The sequence below is a fragment of the Primulina tabacum genome, chromosome 17 (genome assembly GCF_025594145.1).
Source record: "Primulina tabacum isolate GXHZ01 chromosome 17, ASM2559414v2, whole genome shotgun sequence".
Lineage (NCBI taxonomy): Eukaryota > Viridiplantae > Streptophyta > Magnoliopsida > Lamiales > Gesneriaceae > Primulina > Primulina tabacum.
The window spans coordinates 32,595,791-32,618,476 of record NC_134566.1 but is presented as its reverse complement, the minus strand read 5'-3'; the positions used below and the strand labels follow the sequence as shown (position 1 = coordinate 32,618,476).

Below are 22,686 nucleotides of genomic sequence, written 5' to 3'. Positions count from 1 at the left end.
AGTCGTTTTTCCTGGAGAATTTCTCAATGTCGAATTTCAACGAACACATTCTTCCCGACGTTTCCCACAGACGGCGCCACTTGTTAGAGTTCATTCCTTATCTTGTTGATCGTTCTTAGACTTGCTCAACGTTCATGCATGCACACCAGGATTTACACACAACTCACGCTACTCAAGAAAGTGCAAGAGTGTTTACGTTGTTCGGCGGAATTCGCCTACGTCCACTGGAGTGCAACCAAAATTGTATTGATCAAAGATGGATTACAAGTACAGAGCTTTTTTTACAACAAAAAAGAATACAAAGAGAAGAAGCTATTAAATTCCTTCGAAAGGCTGCTGATCCTTCCTCTCCTTTCCTTCCTCTTGTTCCCTCTGTTACTTCTTGAATGATATGTGAGATGTGTTTCCGTGTTCTCTCTTTCCCCATTTATAACTGCCTTGACTTCCATCAGTTGACTCCCAAGTTTGTTTTACCTTGGTAATTTGATTCCAACCAACCCATCAATTTACCCGGTAGTTATGCTGGGCCATTCTCACATGACAACTTGCCAACTTGAGAGACACACACCTTCACAATACCTAATATTTTTACTGCAAATTATCACTCATTTACTTTGTAACTTATTATATCTATATAGCTTACGCTTCCAAGCAGATTTATCCGACGGAACTGGAAGTTTGCCTGTCTATGTGGAACACAGAGAAGCAGAAATGTTATTAGTTATGACAGGCGAAGAGCTCATTGAAGCAAACCAAGAGGTATATTCAGTTGCAACCAGTTCAGTTCAATAAAAGATTCTTATAGTTTTTAACTTTTGCTTTTCTTATTTAAAACAGGGAAGAGATTTTACTCCCAAATCAATTAACAAAAAATTCGAAGATTTTAATTTCTTTTTCCAAGTTAGGACATCAAGGTCCGAAGCAAGAGGTAGAATATTTGTGCGAAATACAGTCATAGCATGTCTTTCATCATCCGAATCCTCATCAACATCGCGCGGCTCTGAGGAAAAGAGCTTGTCTTCACATGTTCAAAAAGAGTTGCTGCCCGTTATACCCATGCCTGAATCTCAAGCAAGCACTTCAAACACACAGAAAAAGCATATTCCAACAGCTCTGGTCGAGCATCAAATCAGTTCAACAACAAAAAAAAGCCTCAACTTCGAAGGAGATATAACACAGAAAAGCCCAAAACATGCTAAAAAAGACTGAGGTACTTACATCATGCACAATTTTGAAATTGCTTTGTTGGTAATTTCTTAAAGATGTATACCTAAAATAAGTTAAGCCCACAAGAGTTATCAAAGCCCATGGAATTCCAAGCCACAGCCCAACGGATGCCAAGCCCACAAAAGTTGCAGACAGTTAGTCCAAGAAAAGCACGATACGAGGAGTTGAGCCATGACCCAACGTGAGTGATCGTGGAATGTGGTTGAAACTACCCCGTGGAGTGTGACAAAAGCAGAAGGAGTCATCAGAAAGAAGGACACAACAAACATATCCAACAAAAGCTACATCAAAGCTTATTCAATTCTCTCAATATTTTATTTGCATATTTTTCAATTTCTAGCATTCTAGTTTCTTCAGATTTTACATATTTTTTCAACTTTCTTGTGAAAATGTTGATCAAGTTCATAGCAACATAATTATATTTGATGTTGATAATGGATTTCTCCTGAAATGTTGTCATATTCCTCATTTTGTGTTTGTGTTTTTGAGCCATTTCGAAGGAGTTAGAAGTTACAACCGAATCGAGATCCACAACGTTTGATAAAGAAGTCAGATCATTTCACATTTAGCATGATCACGTGCCTAGCACGCCCGACAATTTTCGTGAGAAACAGATGTTATTATCCAAACGGTTTACACATCCAGGCTCTTCGAAAACGTATATGCTGGAATGAATTAAAAAAATTAGTAAGTATTTATAAAATGCGTCTGTTGCTTTCCTTACGACAAACACAATGTCGTAGAATATAGTGTTCATATGTATTTTAGAAATAACAAGCCTTTTCTTGGTGTTAGTTGACGGAATCATCCTTCTCTAAATGTTTAACTGAGGTAAGGCCTCATAAGTTCAATTGTTTTCTAATTATATTATCAGAAATATCATGGATATTTAAGTTAAGTTAATCAAAATAACACAACGGATGTTGGATCAGTTACCGATGAACCAAAAAAAATTCATAAGTTCACTAGTAGTTTGATTAGATTGTTGAAAAATTTATGGATAATTTGGGAGACATAAATGAGCTAAGATGTAAATAGGGAAAAAAAGCTTAAAGTAGCCTTGACCTCTGAATGTAAGCGGCCAAGTTTGTCCTCGAAGAATTTATTTGTTTCAAACTTAAAATTACAAGCCAAGTTCTTCGTTCAAGCAAATATTCCTTTTTTTTTGTTTTGTCTACTGCTAAGTTGTAGTTAGTCGTTGTGTTTTAATAACCTACATGATTGTGTGGTTTGTTCAGCTCCAACTGCCAACATTTAGCCAATTTTTTTTATAAACCTAGAAATGATTGCATTTTAGTTTTCCTTTAATTTTCCTAAAACAGGTTACTAATTTTGCTCAACAAGAAATTGTATGCAAGTGTTCTATTTTGTTTTATAAAAAGGAAATAAGTAAACAAAATATATGTTTGCTATCTATCTAATTCCTCTTGTAGGTTAAACAAAGTTGGATTAAAATAGTAAAACAAAAAAAAAAGTGCTCATGGATCATTCATTTCATGTCGTTCAATCTCCAGGCGAGTTTAATGACTCGCTGACCTAAACTTGCGAGTCACACGAATATGATAAACTCAGTGCTATAGTTTGTCCCATTTTGGATTATGGCGACTGCTCTATTAATAGAAGGTGACTTTCGCTATTTCCCATTGTTAGTCGGCTGACAAAACATCCAACATTTTCTGTTCAAATGTGATCAATAATATTTAGTAAATTCTGTATTTGGTCCAGAGTCATTGACATTTTATGGTTAGCTACAATAAATGGTTTCTGTTTACTTATTGCGGAAGAAAGCTAAATGTTGTGAATTGCTTTCTTTGTATTGGATGTTTGCTTACCAATGATTTGAAGTAATATACTTGGATATCGTCGATACTACTGTTTACAATTGCTTAGATTTCTATAATTTGCCGACACTTAATGCTCTTGACGTCAGCTTGTTTTTTCATGGTATTTGCTTTTTTCCCTCATGTTCAAATCAACATTTAGGGATAAGGATCGTCGTAAGATTGTAATAATGGGTGCAGGACATTGCGCTTTGTCCTTTCTAGGTATTAACTTTTGGAAACCACAATGTAAATTTTATGTGAATTACGATGTGGTTATGTTAATTTGCAAAATATGGTGTGCTACCTACAGTTTGTTGATGTTTTATTTAACTATGCATGTAAATATCTTAAACTCAAAAAAACAAATACATTATAGTAGCTGAATTATCACCTCACAAATTTACATTTTATTATCCCATATTTTTATGTATCATATTCAAAAAATACCAACGTTTCAAAAACTCTCAATAATTTTTGTTATATATAAAATTCTCAATAAATATACCTGAAATTTTCTAGCATATTTATCTTTATACGTACGTGAACATTAAAATGCTTAGCTACGTAAAATGATTTCATTTTATCATAGTTTTTCCCTCTCTTTTTTAAAAACTTCGTTTTACGCAATTATATTGCGTTAATATATTTTTCTCTTTTTTCATAATTAATTACTTCTACATTGTTATATAAAAAATTTATTCAAGGCTATAGTTTTTTGCTCAACGTTTCCATCTCACGACCTACCGTTAACCTTACGACCCACTTCCAATTTTATATACATTCCTAGGAAATATACACAAGTTTTTTCTATGATATATTTGAATCTTTTATATATCATGTCACGTGTTTTTAAAGTTTGTAATTTACATCAATTTCATAAAAAAGATAAACGTCTATTTTATTAAATGTAAATTCTTATTATATACATCCATATGCAGAAAATTAAAGTAAATATACAACTTTGTTGTATTCTTCTGCTTCTGTCATTAAACAATTACCCTCTACGTTATATGATTTCCAATTGAGTGCAATAATTATCTTAATTTCCAAATTACTCGCTATTTTTTTTATCATCTTTTTAATAAAAAAGTGATGAATACGTATGAGCAGACAATAAGATCACATATTCGAGCTATTTTACTTTCATTTATATTTTGAAAGTAAACTTATTTTTATACCTATTAATATAACACTAGCATTACTGTTACATTTGTTCGCATTGTATTCGTTGTCATCAGCATCACTGTGTTAAATAAAATTTATTTTGAAAATGTTAAAGGTATTACACCTAATTTAATTAAATACTTTTTATATTTTTCCACTGAACATAATTTAGGATATACCCATGTTGTTTGTAAACCATGCTATTATAGATTTCTATATTAGAAAATTTTCAACACATTCTTCTAAAGTTCGTAGGTTTTTATCAATCTTTTTCTTATTTTTTTAAAATTGACTAGGAACATGAAATCTTTTCATTATGAAAATATACATACATCTTTAAAATTGTTTTTTTTTTATTTATTTATGACAATGTTCATTTCACTGACATGTATCATGAACAAATGATGACTAGCTTTTTTAGGATATCACATATGACAGAAATAAACCAAATGATGTGATGCGTAATGTTTCTAATTCAAAATAATAAATTGTAACTTAACACATGTCAATAGTTACATGTGACCAAACTACTTTTACTGAAGTTGAAAAAACAGTCACCACATTTGTTATAAATTATCTATGACTCAACCTATTTCATATAATATATGCGAATTCACTTAGCTTCCTCTATCTTACTTATATATACCGATGTTCTTAATTATTTGCAGTTTAACATACTTAATGTGTTATAATTTCTCAATACTTATATTTTACTAACTGTAAATTCAGTATATAAACAAAATCCAATGAAAAACAATCCTTACTGTACATGTATCGACTGCAAACAATGTTACTACAACTATCTATTTCAGAAAGAAGTTGAAGAACTAATAATAAGATTTTATTGCAACCTAATATAGGCCGTCATCTTACGAAGAGTACTTAAGATGGAATCAATGCTTTCGCTCCTGCTGGACTATGCAACTACCATTTAAACAGACCTAAATATCAATGAACTCCACCAAAACTGTGAAACCCCGATTTTTAGGAGATAAGAATTTTGATGATAAGCCTAATTTTGGGATAAATAAACCAAGATCTAAGATTTGATATGATATTGATACCAGCTAAGATTTGATATGATATTGATACCTGGATAAAGATCAAGAAAGAGGATAATATGATCCCTAAATTTTGAAATCTTGGAGTATTTAATTAGGATTTTCGAAATTATGGAGATAGGAAAAATTCTGCACGATAAAAAAATGCAGGCATGGGAAAATTTAAAAGTTTGCCTACCAGAATTTTAGAGAAAATAAAGAGTATTATTTTTGAGATAATTTACCACAAAATTCGAAATTACTAAAGGATATTTTTGGGATTTAAGAGCAATGATTTAATTGTACTGTAAAATAAAATATCTATCGAATATTGGGAATTAGACACAAAATTCAAAATTTTGCAGGCTTGGATAGGAGAATATTTCGAAAATATATCCAAGGAATTGATATATAGATTTCGAAATTATCCAGTATCATGGATAAGATATGATAATTATCTTAGATTTAAAGTTTGATTTGAAGTTCAAACGCGAGAATAATACACGATCAGGATAGCAGCCAAACACTATAAATAAGAGAGCCATGCCATTAGAAATTCACACCTCCGCATTTTTGAAATTTCCTCTCTAATTCTCCCTACGAATTTTAGAGACTTTGCTCTCTTAGTGTGCCGAGTATCGAAGCTCTGCAGCAGTCCAGATCCAGGTTCAGTTTCGAAATCCTATCATCACCAGTTCTCATTTTTTTCGAATTATTCAAGGTAAGTGGGTTTTTACTATATTATAATTTGTACACGTGTCCTTCGTAAGTGAGCTTTTGTTATGTATATATTTTTTCGTAAGTGAGTTTTTGGTTTGCCACACTTGTTCTTTGAAGTGTGCTTGCGTTAAAAGAAATTATAATTTGTGTACGAATCTTCCTTTAGTTTTTGAAAGTTCGTTCGAGCATAATTCTTTGTTCATGATATATTTTCTTCAAGATTTGTCAAATTATATGTTCAAAGCATTGTTAGGATTCGATTGGATATGGGAAAGAATTTCCGAACTATGACCCCTATACGGTGGGATGATAACCGTTGTACGGCCTCATTCCATAGTGGATTAACATATTGGACATGACCTCACTCCTTAGAGGATTAACATATAGGAGACTGATATCAAGAAACCATGGAAATGAGATAACTTTCGGTGCTAAACAAGTATGCTATACGAGTATGATATGTGATGACATGTTATGATTTTGAAGTATGAATATTCGTTATTATTCAAGTTACGATATGCTATGTAAAATTTGAATTCAAGTATATGTATATTTTGCTTCATGTCTCGAACGGCCCCCCCACTTGCTGAGTATTTCCCAAAATACTCACCCCTTACTTCCTCACCCACCCAGATAGGAGCGAAGAGCAAATGGTAGAAGATGAGCAAGAGAAATTTTGGGGATGGTAGAAGATCTCGAGTTATTCTAGAAGTCTTAAGGCTTAGTTTATGTTTATCGTTTCCGCATTATTAAAATATTTTTTTATTAGTTTATTTTGGTATTTAAGTTGTAAAGACGATTCTTTTGTTGATTATGAGAAATAAACTGGTTTTGGTATATACTGTACTGCAAGGCTTGTTGTTTGATGATTATGTGATTGTTAAGCAACATCGGTGTCGACCAACCCCGGTCTCGGGACGTGACATTTAAGTGGTATCAGAGCCGCCAGGTTCATAATCCAGTTGGGGAAAATTTTACCCAAAAAAAAATCGGCAAGATTATGCAAAGAGCCGATGCAGTCCCCTCCAGAACGACCCAACGAGTAATATATTAACTAAGTTAAGAGGTATGGTCCGAAACGCAAAATTCCTTCGTTTAGGCCTCCGAATCGCGTATTTCCGTTTAAGGAAAGTTTTGTAGAACTCATAACCTATCGTAGGAAATTCCAAAATCGATTATGTCAACTGTTCTGGAATCCTCTCAACGTATTCTTTCAATCCATATGTTTTTCTCCAAACCTTCCATTTTCGGAAAATTTCTCGAAAAATCTCGGTCAACACGTTTCTTATAGTGCTTATCAGATTTTTATGGAATTTTATTAAGGAAACAATTATTGACCTATATTGTTGGGATTGTACCTATATGAGATCAGTTGACTTAAGTTTCTGACTTAAGATGAAATATTTGATTTGGGGACAATAAATTATTTGTGTAAAAAAACTAGTATGCATGTGCAAATCTAAGATAAGAGTTATAATAAGTTTTGAATATTCCAATATAGAAGTTGATTTTGAGCAATAGCTAAATGTGTGAATATTAATTTGAGTTTTTAAAAATGCTAAGCGTTAACTTTAAATATGTATGATTTTGGTTTTCTTGTTTAAATGAGTGTGGAAAACAATATCTTTAGGTTTAGAAATTTATATTATTTTGGTATAACTAGTAGATTACGACCTTATGTGAATAAAATAAGTTATTATATATTGCTGGATATTGAAGAAAATATAGCGTAATAAGTTTGAATTTTGGGAATTTTATATTACTACAAGTATTTGGATAGGAAACAATAATAATTGGGAATCAGTGTCTGCATCACTAGTCGACATTAAATTTAAGACATGATTTTTGGGATTTATATTGGATTGAATAAGAGACTAATCTTGATCTTAAATGTTCCATGAAAAAGTTGATATTGATTTCGAATTTCAGTTAGAGTGATATTATTGGGCTATATTTGGATTTAAAAGGTTTTTATTAGGGTTTCCATCTCTCATAAGAAATTAGTTCATCAAATTATGATTACGAGATATGTAAATATTGGGTTACAATAAGTTGTTGTAGATTCAACGATTCTAATAATTTTGGTTCAATGGGAGTGTTATAATTAGATGCGGTAATAGAAGTAATAATAAGAAAATATGGTGGTATAAATATAATTCAAAGTATGAGTAAGTCAACACTTTAGTTATTAAGATGTCTGACAAGAATCACTGGGATATGATTTAGGAATTTTAGATGATTTTGTAAGCGTACTGAAAGATAAGTCACTTGAGAACTAAAATAAAAAATGCGTGAGCAATACCTGTACTCTTTCTAGACCAAGCCAACCCAAGTTTCGAGGACGGAACCTCCAATAAGGTGGGAGGGGTGTGAAACCCCGATTTTTTCGGAGATATGAATTTTGATGATAAGTCTAATTTTGGGATAAATAAATCAAGATCTAAGATTTGATATGATATTGATACCAAATAAAGATATAAGATTTGATATGATATTGATACCTGGATAAAGATCAAGAAAGAGGATAATGATCCCTAAATTTTGAAATCTTGGAGTATTTAATTAGGATTTTCGAAATTATGGAGATAGGAAAAATTCTGCACGATAAAAAAATGCAGGCATGGGAAAATTTAAAAGTTTGCATACCAGAATTTTAGGGAAAATCAAAAGTATTATTTTTGGGATAATTTACCACAAAATTCGAAATTAATAAAGGATATTTTTGGGATTTAAGAGCAATGATTTAATTGTCATGTCTCGAATGGCCCCCCACTTGCTGAGTATTTTCCAAAATACTCACCCCTTACTCTATCCCCCACCCAGATAAGAGCAAAGAGCAAATGGTAGAAGAGGAGCGAGAGAAATTTTGGGGATGGTAGAAGATCTCGAGTTATTCCAGAAGTTTTAAAGCTTAGTTTATGTTTATTGCTTCCGCACTATTAAAACTTTTTTTATCTGTTTATTTTGGTATTTAAGTTGTAAAGACGATTCTTTTGTTGATTATGAGAAATAAACTGATTTTGGTATAAACTGTACTGTAAGGCTTGTTGTTTGACGATTATGTGATTGTTGAGCAACATCGGTGTCGACTTACCCCGGTCTCGGGGCGTGACAAAAACCAACATGAATATTAAATGAATAATACAACTGTTATCTTATAATATCGAAAACACTTAGTTATAAAACATATGTGTAAACTTATGAAAAGTTTTAGATTATATTTTATTAGATCTACGTATATGAAAACTGCTTTCCACTTATTAATCCTATATATTTACTTTTTATTTTCCTTACAACACATCATCTGCCTCGCTATGAATTTCTTTTGCTTACATGCTACTGAACTTTGCTTTCTGCTTACTACGACTTCCAAACAACTTTTATTCATATACTTTAATTTCTTTTACTAATCCCTCATTCTACTAATATATTCGGTTGTCTTACGAATTAAATTAACTCTCATGTATAAATATCTTAAAAAATTGATATTTCCAAATTCATAAATATGTCGATTAAATTCTTAAATAAAAAAACAACTTATATCTATTGAGATCGTTTCTATATTAACAGGTTTTCAAATGTCTTTTATTAAACTAAGATTTTAAGTGCTCTTACAGATTATTTAAGGAATCATATTGCGGTTTATATTTAAGTAAAAGTTACCAAATTCATATCCACCAACATCAATAATATTGAGTGTGAAAACCTTATAGGTGCTACCATGAATTACATACGAATACTCTATTTTCAAATCTATAATACCAGAATTATAGATTAGATATCTGATTAGATTTTAAGATGAACATATATTTTATGTTCAATTTAAAACAGGCTGTTAAACTTCTTCCACTTTATCCTCTACTCTTATCTTTGTTCCTAACTATTTAAACTTCTACAGGTTCCTTCATTTTTTGTTGAGTTCTGTACTTTTTTAAGCACAATTCCAACTTGAAATAATAATCGTATAACTAAAATATAAAAGAAAATATAAAATCATTATAGTCATAAGACATATGGCTTTAACCAAAAAATAAAAGTGTTCAAATCCTTCACTCTTGTTATCTAAATCAGTTTTTAAACGGGAGCAAAATCCAAAAAATAAAAGTATTCAAATCCTTCACTCTTGTCGAAAGAGCTAAAAAAAGGTGAGCTTTTAGAATTGTACACTATTTTTTCATGGTTTAGTTCAACGAGAGTGTTACTTAAATCCAATGATCATCCTAATTCATTTATACAGATGGCGTGATCTTCTCTAAGGCTTTCTTGAAATGCTCCTCTTTTATGGTCTTGTCCAAACAAAACACCTCTTCCATGGCAAAAATAGCAGCTGTATCCATCTGTTATTGCTAGAAGCGCTTATTAATTTCAATAAAAAACATAATAATTATGGGCTACATACGAAGGAAAAAAATAGTTAGGTGCATACCAGACCAACCAAATCCGCTCCACTAAAACCTTCACATCTTTGTCCAAGAGCCATAAGATCGACCCCGGCATCTATCTTTTTCCTAGGACCAATAGCTTTGAGGATCAATCCTCGTTCCTCTGGAGAAGGGAGAGGAACGTGCAACATTTTATGAAATCCTTTGTGTAAGAAGAGCTGGATCCAAAAGATCAGGTCTGCAACATATCGAAAGAAAAATAAAGTTATCCAATGGACCTAACACAAAAATATATTTTAGCTACTCGTTTACAAAAAATGCCCCAAGGCTTGTTGAAGCAATAATATCTACCTATTTGTGGCACCGATGACATAAACACCCCGTGCTGCTTCTATCTTTTCAAGCTCCAATAGTAGCTGAAATAAGAGAAAGACTTTATTTTAAGCACATAACAAACCTTAGACATACAGATAGAGATTACACCCATTGGAAAAAGACCAGTTTGCAAAAGCAGCGTTCACTAACCTGACTGAAAAGTTGCTCCATGACATATCCACCTTTTTCACCAGACTTTATGCAGAATACATCCACCTAGTAACATCAAACCAACTATTTAACCAATGCATAGATTTTCCCAAAATTTGGGCACGACTAATGTGGAACACACAAAGAAAATGCACAAGATACAGAAAATCTACACTTGAAACATCGTTAAGAAGAAAACGAGGGGAAAAACGTACGTGATCAAAGAAGAGTATGCATGGAGTATTTGCTCTTGACTCGTCGAACATTTTCCTCAACGCTGATTTGAGATCCTTGTCAACTTCATATAGCATTCCAAGGCCCTAACATATACAGAATGAAAGAAAAAGATCACTCCAACAACCAACAAATTATGTGCTAGGTTCATAATTTGCTACGGGAGAAGATTACCTGAAAAGGAATGAAATTTGCTCCGGCTTTGTTTGCAACAGCCTTTGCAATCAGCGTCTTGCCACAGCCTGGAGGGCCATACAGCAAAATTCCAGTCCATTGATCAATACAGAAGTCCTGCAAATAACATATCTATCTTAAAAATCAAACTACTCAAACTCATATGACAAGTTTGAAGATTTTAGGCCTACTGAACTTCGATTGCAAAGTTTACTTCTTGAAATGAAATTCATCACCTGATTATCTTTGAGGGCCTTTATTGGATAAACTATGTATTTTTCGAGGTCTTTTTTGAGCGATAGAAGCCCTCCAACTTCTTCCCACTTGACAATTGTCTGAACGGAAAATCGTCCTCTAGCCAAAGGACATAGCATTGCAGCTGCTTTCTGCAAGCACCCCAGTAGAAAGATTATCATCACAAAGGGGAAGAAAAGGCAAGTACATGAGAATTAATGAATTGGACATAAATCAGGGCTCATCGATTTCTTCCCGAGAGTACTCCGATTTTGTGAACTGTGAAGACACACACAAATTTGTGGTCTGAAGTAGGAGTGGATAAGAAGTTTCAGACAAATAAAATTCCCTAAAGAAAAACTCACCAAGATAGAATCAAATGCAGGAAGAAAATCAATTTGATGAGTCACGAGCAAATTTGTCTTTGTTGAGAGGGCTTCAATTACATATTCCTCCCAAGATTCAACAGAGTTTTTATCATACAACGCGTAAAACTAAATTCTACTTGCAACGGGAACATACTAACGTTAAACAAACCCAGGGCAGTGTGTGCATCAACAGCACTAAATGGATCATCCAAGAGATATATATCAGCACCCTTATAAAGAGCACGAGCAAACTGAATCCGTTGTTTTTGGCCACCACTAAGGTTTATTCCTCTTTCTCCTATCTCAGTGAGTTCACCATAAGGTAGCAGCTCGAGATACTTAAGTAGTGAACACCAATATATTGTATCTTGATATTCGTTGTTATCGAAGTTATACCTGAAGAGAATGTTTTCTCGAATGCTTCCTGATTGAATCCAAGCTGATTGAGAGACATAAGCAATTGTCCCATGTACTTTTACCTAAAATATGTTAGACAGATTACATTTTTATAGTATATCTTTAAGATTTGTAAAAGGTGAATCACTTGTGTACTTCCATGCTAATAAGCTCAATCATTGCCACACAGTGAGACCTCATATCTGACTTTCCTCGCCTGTCCCACTCCCCATTGTTGTAAACTGTGGAAGCTCTCACATTTGAGGATTTCAATGATTTCTTGAAAACTATAGTGAATAAGATCATGAAGAAGAGCAGGATATCGAAACAATGACTTAACACACTATCGGTGCAAGAAGAAGAGTGTGTTCGAAAAATCAAATCAGCACCGCAAGGGATCTAGTTGCTGTCTGAACAGTTGGATTCCCCACAAAACACGGTCCATAGATTCTCCATCTCTATCCTCACAACTTTTTAGGCCTTCGCAAGTCTGAATTGTATTCCCCACTAAACACAGTCATGTATATTTTTCTTAGAATATTCAAGTTTGGAGCATTGCTTATCTTAGATGTAAAAATGCATTTGAATGAAAAACCTGTCATCATGCAAGATCTAAACTAATGAAAGGTACACTTTGAACAACACAGCAAGTAGGGGGGAAATGGATCAAGAATGGCAATAAAGCAAGCAAGAAGTGGAAATATTTTGTGTAACACCTATACATACAGGAAACAAGATCAACACCTTCCACAAACCATTCTGAGACAACCAGGGAAACAATCTAAGAACGATTATAGTAAAAAATAATTTTTTTACTGTAAAAACAGAACTCAATCAATGCTAAAAAGAGCCAAGACATCTTGCTCCTCTCAATCAAATAGAGCAACTCTTCTTTTCCTCTTCACACGGATGAAAACATTCAAGAACCCAAGAACTTGTTCATCTTTGATGTTCAAGATTTTTCTATCCACACGCTTGTTGAATTCGAGGAAAAAAAACCATTATAGGAATAATGCCATACGTGTAATGTCTCGGGTTTATATGATCAAAAAACGCTGATTAACACGCACTATAAAGTTCTAAAGTAAGTAACAACAGTGGGTATCCAAAATCAACATGTGTGTGGGGCGTAAAACAAAGAGATGTATCACTATATCTTGCAAGATCTAAACTAATGAAAGGCACACTTTGAACCAAGAATCGAAACGATCTCACCGGAATCGAAGAAGAACTCGTGCGCACCGACAACTTCGAACAGGGCTGGATCCACTCGATTTCTTCTCGATTCAGTACAGAAAAGAGGTGCAGGGGATTGGGGAAGAACTTACTGAGCTCGACGCTTCTTGTCCGGTGGTCTAGGCGGCGCTCGGCGGAAGCTGTCGTGGTGAGGGAGAGAGCAAAAGGAGTAGTGGGTTGGGGTTTTCTTCTTTCTTTTAAGTACGGGGCGGGAAAGAATTGGGTATGGTTTTTTTTCTTCTTTTTCTTTTTTTTTTCTTTTAATTAAGCTTTTTTTTTAGTGGAAAAACAATGATTTTTTACAACGATTTTTTAAAACCGTTGTCGTAGTTACTAAAAAAAACCCGCTAATATACAATGGTTGAAAAAAAATCGTTGTAAAAAAATCGTTGACACCTAAAAGATAACGATTTTTTAAAAATTGTTGTCGTAGCCACAAAAAAATCTGTTTATAGACAATAGTTTTGAAAAACTGTTGTCTGTGTCTTTGATAAAAAAAAACGCACAAATACAACCGTTTTCATTAAAACAATTGTTAAAATAAAAAAGACAACAGTTTTTCGTAAAATCGTTTTCTTTGGAGTGTGGTTAAATGTAGATTTTCTTGTAGTGTTTATTCAATATTATATTATATAGATACAAGTTACATTCATTTTTGGGAGCTCGAACTCAAACTCAAACTACTACAGTAGATTTCTCGGGTGCAAACGGTGAAGTTAAGCTTCGGTTTATCGTTCATTTCTTATACTGAAAGATATGCACACCAGCTTTTTAAAGATAATGAAAATAAATCAAAATAAGATTAAAAAAAATGTGCTTGAAATTAATAATTGAAAATACACTCAACTTTCAAATTCTTCATGCAAATTAAAGACAAACGATGTTGAAATCTACACATAAGAAATAAAACATGAAAAGTAAAACAGCATGACAACACCTATAATTACTTAACATTACAGAAGCTGATATCGATCTTTCTGTCCAATCGCCACATAGATACAATCCCATCGATCATTTTTGAGTTCCATGGTTTATGTGACATTGCAAACATATGTAGTCTATCATTTTCCATTTGCAACACCAACAACATACAAAAAGCTTCTGTTTCAACGTCTAGAACCGGACAACGATGCAGGAGATATCATCTTTACTGTCTCGATTCAGAGCTTCCACAGCCAATTGTTTGGCCGCCTTCTGTGGATCTTTTATCTTCTTTGCAATATCTACAGCTTCTTGATTCGACATCACCTGGAAATGGAGTGGATATGTTTTGAGAATCAATAAACAAAATTTGCGAAGAGGATAGTAGACTCAAGGGTGGGGGGGGCGGAGACCTTCCATAAGCCATCGCTGGCAAGAATGAGGAGCTCGGTTTCATTATCAACATCAGTATTTGTGACGTCAGGGTCGGATCGTAGGTGCGACTTTAAGTTCTTATCTCCAAATGCACGAGAAACGGCTAACTGCCCGTTTACTCTTGCAACATCTCCTGTTAGTATATGTCTATCAACTTAGCTATGCTATCGATATGGAGCGTAAAGAGATGAAGAACACACTCAAAGAAAACCTGTAAATTCTGAAAGGAGGATGTTGCACTGAAATGCAATATATATTTTCTCCACAAGAAATTCAGATTTCAGGGAAGCCAGAGCATAGTTTTCTACATGTACTCAAAATTTGTACATGTACGATTTCTTCAGCTATATAGAAATAAAACATTAAGGTCGGGAAATAAAAATTTTGGTAAAATTAGCAAAAAAAAAATTGTTCAAAGCAAGATTCAGTTTCCAAGATCCTCCCATCCACTCTGCAAGCACGATGGCCAATAGATAATCAACAAAAAAAGAGTTGGTACACTTAAAACTGTTCTTTTTCAAGTCATAGGTAGCCAGTAGTACCAGGCATGTTGGAGACAAATCCGCCTCTGTTCTCGATGTCGTCCCTCTCAGCGTTCGGCTCGTGATCAATAGTCATCTGTATAGCTTGTCCCCTCCTGGAAAGCACTGCTCGTGAATCTCCAACATTGGCCACCCAAAGCCGTCTGCAGTCGATAAGAATCGCATTTACAGCAGTGGACCCACCTCTACCCAGCTCGGGATTGTGTGAGAGAATCGCCTGATCCGTTCTCTCGTATGCTTTTGCTATAGACCTGCCAGTATCTGCCCAAAACTCCTCCTGCAACCATGCAACACGTGGACATAAAACCCTTAGATGGATTTTATACAAACTGAATAATAAGTTAGTAGCAACAAAAACCAACGATTTAAGATAATGGTGTATATTCAACAGTAAGAGACCAAATGCAAGTTCTGTCGTCTTTTTTAAAATCAAGGACAACTAATACATATAATTATGGATGTAAAAGCCAAAGATTCGACTTCTTTGACAAAGCAGCTAACCTCCTTCAAGATGTTTGAAAACAAATGCTTCTGTAAGTATGCTGGCACGCTATCTCCAAGATGGCCATCATAAATAGAGAATAGCCCTAGCTCGCGGCGTTGAAACTGCACAAATTTAGCCACATGGAAATCCTCCATAGGATGATTTGCCTTCCCTTTTACTAAACTGACTCCATACTTGACAGGCCCAAGATTGCTTCTTCCCTTGCCAGAGCCAAATGAAGAACTCTGCGGAAGAAAAGAAGAATTTTTAACTAAAGTCTAAAAACGAGCCCAAACAATACAATATCTAGAAAATAAGTGGAGAGATTTTTAAGTTAGTTAAACTCTGGTCACCGTCTACCTCAAGTTCCAAACTTCCTCCGGTACCACATAAATTTTCTGTAAAACACTCAAGTTTTAATTTGTTGTTCTGAGTAACCACATCCGCGTCCCGACTAAACTTTTGTGGTCAATATAAAGGGAAGAAAATGGGGTGCAAATTTACAATAGATTAAACTCAAAATTCAGAGAAAACTACTGGTGTGATACTTGAAGGTTCCTTCGCAAATTAACATTTAATGAAATCACAAATATTGGATTGTGAGCAAACTTGAATCAAGCATCAGATCTCAAAATGAAATCAACAGATGTTTCATCCAATTTGTGGCCTATATGATTACAAGTCCACAATTTTGTAGCTTTATGATATACATGAACTCAAAAGCAAATCCGTTGAATCCTTAATCATGTCAACATGACAAAGGCGTGCACGTAACCTAAAGCTGCAGTAAGGCTCAGTCGTTGTGATTAGATACAAGCCAAAGCTCAAACCTGGAATAAACCAAATGCTTTGGATGTAAAGTATGAGCCTTGGCTGCTTTAAAGGCTCAAAGTGCACACAGGCGCGCCTTAAAAAGGTACGGAAGGAAAACTCAATCTGAATGGGAAGGCAATAGTAACTCAACTTAACTTATAGGCCAGAGATTATTATTTAATTATTCATTCAACAACTCGCAAATTGCATGCCGAATGATACATGAGACGAAATTTTCTTAAAATATTTAAATTCTGTTATTTTGTTCCTTGTATAGCTTAGCTTCGATAAATCTAGTGTCTCGCCTTACACGTTGCTCCATGCTACACGATATCTATGTGCCTTTAAGTCTCTAACAACTATGAGGCAAGTGTAAGCACATAATCCATCAAAACTCAGATCATGCGTACACCAGCAAGGACAGTCAATCCTTGAACATTAAGATTCCCAGACATAAAGTTACCTCCCTAAATTAATTATCTGATCCACCTTAACTTCAAAAATCGACAAATATGCAAGTAGACATCAATTCCAAGATCATCAATCGTTTAAAAAGCTTAAAACACGGACAAAAGATAAAGAAACCTAACCTTTGAGGTGAAACAGCAAAAATTATCCATGAATCAGTGAACAATTCACCCTTCTCTCCAAATCAAACATGTACCATCTAGTTACAGGAGCAAAAATCCACACCCTGCAAACATGAATGAAGAAATCTAGATCATCAACAATCACAGACCAAAAACAACAACAAATTCAAGATTTAGATAAATTAAAGACAAAATCTGTACAAGGGCATTCCAGAAAAAGATTCAACATACCGATCCACTTCTCTCCAAGCCAAGAAGTCCAAAGGATCGAAGTATGTGGAAACTATTTAAATGAATTACAGAATGACTTTAAACCTGATCCTCCAAGAAAATTTTCTGGGCTTATCAACACGAATCTATATACAAAAAACTACACGGGGACTGAAAATTCAAGAAAAACAATAAAGGGTAGGAATAGTGGATATGCGAGGAAAATGGGTCATAGATTAGCTGGTGTGGAGGCAAGAATGGCTGCCGAAAGACCAAAGCTTTGGGCTTTGGGCTCCCCCCGCGTTGACTTTGTAATCTCAACTGTTTCCTTTATTATTCTCTTGTAAGCAAGATGTTACGAGACATTGTTTATTTGTTTCTTGAATTTAATTTTTACGGAGGCTTTGGGATTAAAAGAGCTCCGCTGAAGTACTTTTTTCAACATGGAACCTTGCTTTTAATCCTGTTTTACAACCATTATCAAATTTTATATCAACCCTTTTTGAAAGAAAAAAATTATTAATATTCCTTGGTTTAGCTGGAGAATTTTTCAATCCCAATGGAACTACCTTTTGCTTTCTTGGTGCCCATCCTACTTTTCTCTTTATAATAATATATACATACATATATATATATATATATATATTTATGGGTAATGGGGCTCAAATTAATTATAAAAGTTCAAGCCCACAGTTAATTTTAAAACCTCTCAAATTAATTATAAAAGTCCAAGCCCACAATTAATTATAAAAGCTCAAGCCCACTAAACACCCTCCAAAAAAATCTATAAATAAGAGAGTATTCTCATTATTCAAGAGAGGATTTTTGGATACTTAAACCTTTTAGCTCTCAATTACGATCTAGGAATTATTTCCTAACTTGAGCGTCAGAGTGTCTACCTCGGCGCCTCTGAGCTGATAGCCCACAAAGATTTTTCTCCACCAACTACTTGGAGGACCCGATTACGAACCAGTAGAGTAGTTCGGATAATCATAATTTTTGGCTACATCATATATAGATATATTGCATGTATAAAATTGTATAATAATGATCAAAGCATTGGCAAAGTTACGTGTGAAAGAACTTTAAATTTTGACTTTTGGAAGAAGTACGATGAATCGAAACTTAGGAAAATCTTGATAGAGACAAAAAAATCAAATTGGTTTATAGTGTTTTTAGTCAAGTTAACAAAGATGTATAGTAACTCCCCTTCTTTTGATTCTAACGTTCTTCCCTTTTGGGTCTCCATTTTTTCTCTCTCTCTTGCAAGTTCCTTCTTCGGGCTTCAATGGGAGTTGTGTTCCTGTCGGTGGATAGGTGATGCTACTGGTTACTAACCCAGTGAGTTTATTATCATGGATCCGGATGAAATAGCCAGACGTGTTCGATCTCTGCAAATATCTTCAAACAACAAAAAAGATCCAATTGTTATTCCAGAGGACTTGGCTTCAATAGGTAAAAACCGGCTGGATTCATGTCTAGTTTGTAAGATCTTCTCATCTAAAGCTGTCAACAGAGAGACTTTTCGTGTGCAAATGCCCCGCATCTTACAAGCGAAGAAACCCATTCAGATCGAAGTAAGTGGGGAAAATATATTTCTCTTTCATTTTGCTTCTCTTATTGATCGCCGTCACTCTCTTTTGGATGGGCCTTGGTTTTTTTTAAGGATATGGCAATCTTTGAAGTCCCATCAGGTTTACAAAAAGCTGTTGATTTGGTATTTGATGAAATTTCAGTTTGGGTACAATGTCACAATGTTCCTCTAGCGTTTATGCAGTCAGCGATTCTCCGCAATCTGGGGTCGAAATTGGGAACGGTAATGGAGGTGGATGAAGGGGATGAAGGAAGTTGCGCTGGTAGATATGCTCGTATCCGTGTCTCTTTAAATATCAACGAACCTCTGCGTCAATGCCTTTGGGTTCGATCCGAGCAAGAACAAGAGGATATTTGTATCATCCTTCTATATGAAAAACTACCGAACTTCTGCTATAATTGTTGTAAACTTGGGCATGTCCAGAGAGATTGTGAAGCACATGCGGAGGATAGCTCTAATCTTCCATTTGGTAATTGGCTTCGAGCTTCTTCGATCTCAAGGGAGAGGAAAGCCAATTATCCTAGATCTAAATCTAATACTAATAATGGTTCTCCTTCGGCAGATTACCCGTATTCAGATGAAATAAATGCACTCACGATTCCGGCTCCAACAAATTTTCCTCCTATTGGAACAGAATCTTCAAGGGAGAAAAGTGAGTGAGACGGACGATAATTTAGTGGTATTACTACCGAATCAGCCCCAAAAATATGATGTCTACTAATACTGCAACTGAGAAAATGGGTGTGATATGTTCTGTACGGGAATCATTGTTAACTACTGAAATGCAAGTCATCCCAAGTGTACAAAAGAAAAAATGGAAACGCATGGCCAGGGCAAATTCAAATACCAACTTAGGAAGCTCTGAAAATTTGACACCTCTGGATAAAGGAAAACGAGTGATGCTCCCACATGAGACTCTTGAAGCTTCGAAACGTCCACGCACTGTTATGGATTCAGGTTTGAACAATACTAGTAGTCTGGCGGAGGCTGCGGTTCAGCCCCGCCACTCCCAATGAATTGCTTGGTATGGAATGCACGGGGGCTTGGGAACCAACATGCAATCCGTGAATTAAAAAGGCTCATTGCCATAAGAGACCCATCTTTATTTTTCGTTTCAGAAACTAAATTAACCACTTCACAATGTCGATGGTGGTCAAGTTGGCTTCAGTCTGAAGGCTTATTTGTAGTTAATAGCTCGCGTCGTAAGGGAGGTTTGATATTATTGTGGCGTGCCCCTCTATCTGTTTCCATTCAATCTTTTTCAGCAGGACATATTGATTGTCTGGTTAAGGAGGGTTCGACACAGTGGAGGTTTACAGGTTTTTATGGGAACCCTGTTACATCAATGCGTACTCAATCATGGCAACTTCTTAGGAGGCTAGCAAGAATTCATGAGCTTAACTCCTTACCTTGGTTAGTTGGAGGAGACTTTAATGAAATCTTGTTTGATTCAGAAAAATTTGGGGGTATGTTGAGGGCTAATGCCCAGATGACTGAATTTTCAAATACTCTTGATGATTGTGGCTTATGTGATATTCCAGCTCGTGGAGACAGATTCACTTGGTGTAACAGACGAAAGGGTGATGCCTTGATTTTCGCACGGCTTGATCGGTATATCTGTAATTATGGGTGGCATTCAACATTCCCTGAGGCAGTAGTGGAGAACTTAGGTTTCTTCGGTTCTGACCATAGACCAGTTGCAGTACAATTGAGACCGGTTTCATCATTTAATTTACACATTTCCCCAAAGCGTTTTACTTTTGAGCACAAGTGGTTTTTGGAAGAGGATTTTACAACCATTGTTACTAATAGTTGGGAAGGCTCTCAAGGAGATTATTCTCTGCCTCAGAGACTCTACAGATGCAGCAGGACACTTTCTACTTGGGCAGGGACTAAATTTGATCATATTGGTCGAACATTACGTGAGCTGCATAAGGAGCTCGATAGTTTAATAACTTCTGACCACATTCAAAATAATCATGATCGTATCGACGAGATGGAGAGAAGGATTGAACGACTATCGTACCAGGAAGAACTACATTGGAATCAACATGCTCGGGTTAATTGGTTACAGTCCGGTGATCGCAACACTAAATTCTTTCATGCTTCAGCATCTAAGCGTCAAAGAAGAAATCTTATTAAGGGAATACTGAACAAGAATGGAGAATGGTGTTCTGATTTTAAAGACATGAAAAATATCACTGAAGATTATTTTCGCAATCTTTTCAACTCTTCCAATCCATCTTCTGAGGATATTGCAAAAGTGCTGGATTGTTCCGAACCAGTCATAGGAGACCAAATGAATGAAACTCTTTGTGCACCTTTCACAGCTGATGAAGTTCGTAGAGCAGTTTTCGATATGCATCCTTCTAAGGCTCCGGGGATTGATGGATTCACAGCCCTCTTTTATCAAAAGTTTTGGCCACTGATCGGTAATGACGTCACTCAATCTACTTTTCTTATTTTCAATGAGCAGAAATATCTTTTTGATTGGAATGCCACACTTATTACTCTTATCTCAAAAATTCAAGAACCACTGTCATTAAAGGATTTTCGTCCTATCAGCATGTGCAATACATGTTATAAAATCGTGTCTTGAGCTATCACAAATAGATTCAGACCTGTCTTGGATAAGGTCATTGATCATTTTCAAAGTGCGTTCATTCCCGGTAGACTTATTCTTGATAATGTTATTGTGGGCTTTGAATGTATGCATTGGATTCGTTCTAACCGCAAGGCTAAGACAGGCTATGCAGCTCTCAAACTGGATATGAGTAAAGCTTATGATAGGGTAAAATGGATTTTCTTGCAGAATATGATGATTAAATTGGGGTTTGCAGAACAATGGGTCAAGCTAATCATGAGATGTGTGACTTCTGTGACTTACTCTTTCCGTATTAATCACTCTATATTTGGTATGCTCAAACCATCCAGGGCAGGGGTTTGAGACAAGGGGATCCCCTCTCTCCATATTTATTTGTGTTATGTGCTCAAGGATTGTCACACCTCTTCGCTAAGGCAGTGGAACGAAATTTGATCCGGGGAGTTAGAATTGCAAATACATGTCCTGTAATCTCTCATTTATTTTTTGCAGATGATAGTCTGATATTCTTCAAGGCGACTCGTGAGGACAGTATACAAGTTCGGAACTGTCTTAATCTGTATGAGAAAGCATCCGGCCAAGTGGTAAATTTTGATAAATCTGCTCCTACTTTTAGTCCAAGCACATGTTCACACACAATAACTAATATTATGGATGTTATGGATGTACCGATGGTGCACGGCCATGATATTTATTTGGGACTACCGACATTCTCAGTGCGCCGAAAACGATTACAATTTGGTTATTTGAGAGAACTGGTTGAGCAAAAAATTAAATCCTGGAGTAAACCCAAGAGTGTGGGAGGTATGGGCTTTCGAAGTTTGGTAGCTTTCAACAAATCCTTGTTAGCAAAACAAATTTGGAGAGTCATTCAGTCACCCAATTCTTTGGTGGCCCTGAGTTCTCAAAGGCAGGTATTTTAAAAATTCAGATATTATGCAGGCAGGAGTGGGCTCAAATCCATCATATGTT

The 22,686-nt window shown here is 35.1% G+C and overlaps 2 protein-coding genes across 5 annotated transcripts; both read right to left on the bottom strand.

The window, feature by feature from the left end:
- Positions 1-10,007: 10,007 nt before the first annotated feature.
- On the bottom strand, positions 10,008-13,739 carry LOC142531981 (cell division control protein 48 homolog C-like). Of its 3 annotated transcripts, none has more exons than XM_075638277.1 (11): positions 12,883-13,739; positions 12,288-12,777; positions 12,050-12,189; positions 11,889-11,975; positions 11,526-11,675; positions 11,290-11,406; positions 11,097-11,201; positions 10,882-10,947; positions 10,708-10,772; positions 10,401-10,594; positions 10,008-10,311 (listed from the first exon to the last, which is right to left on the bottom strand). In XM_075638277.1, the coding sequence occupies exons 2-10, from the start codon at positions 12,358-12,360 to the stop codon at positions 10,549-10,551; spliced, it is 849 nt and encodes a 282-aa protein (XP_075494392.1). In that variant the 5' UTR covers positions 12,361-12,777; positions 12,883-13,739; the 3' UTR covers positions 10,008-10,311; positions 10,401-10,548. The 3 variants fall into 3 exon arrangements, with proteins under 3 accessions (XP_075494392.1, XP_075494393.1, XP_075494391.1); XM_075638278.1 differs by having other exon boundaries at positions 13,503-13,739; XM_075638276.1 differs by having other exon boundaries at positions 10,008-10,320; positions 12,288-13,739.
- A 600-nt stretch (positions 13,740-14,339) lies between these two features.
- Positions 14,340-17,903, bottom strand: LOC142531200 (putative protein phosphatase 2C 10). Of its 2 annotated transcripts, none has more exons than XM_075637280.1 (6): positions 17,624-17,903; positions 17,309-17,412; positions 15,923-16,150; positions 15,422-15,698; positions 14,858-15,012; positions 14,340-14,771 (listed from the first exon to the last, which is right to left on the bottom strand). In XM_075637280.1, exons 2-6 carry the CDS (start codon positions 17,336-17,338, stop codon positions 14,637-14,639), a joined length of 825 nt encoding a protein of 274 aa, XP_075493395.1. In that variant the 5' UTR covers positions 17,339-17,412; positions 17,624-17,903; the 3' UTR covers positions 14,340-14,636. The 2 variants fall into 2 exon arrangements, with proteins under 2 accessions (XP_075493395.1, XP_075493394.1); XM_075637279.1 differs by having other exon boundaries at positions 17,540-17,902.
- Positions 17,904-22,686: the final 4,783 nt, after the last annotated feature.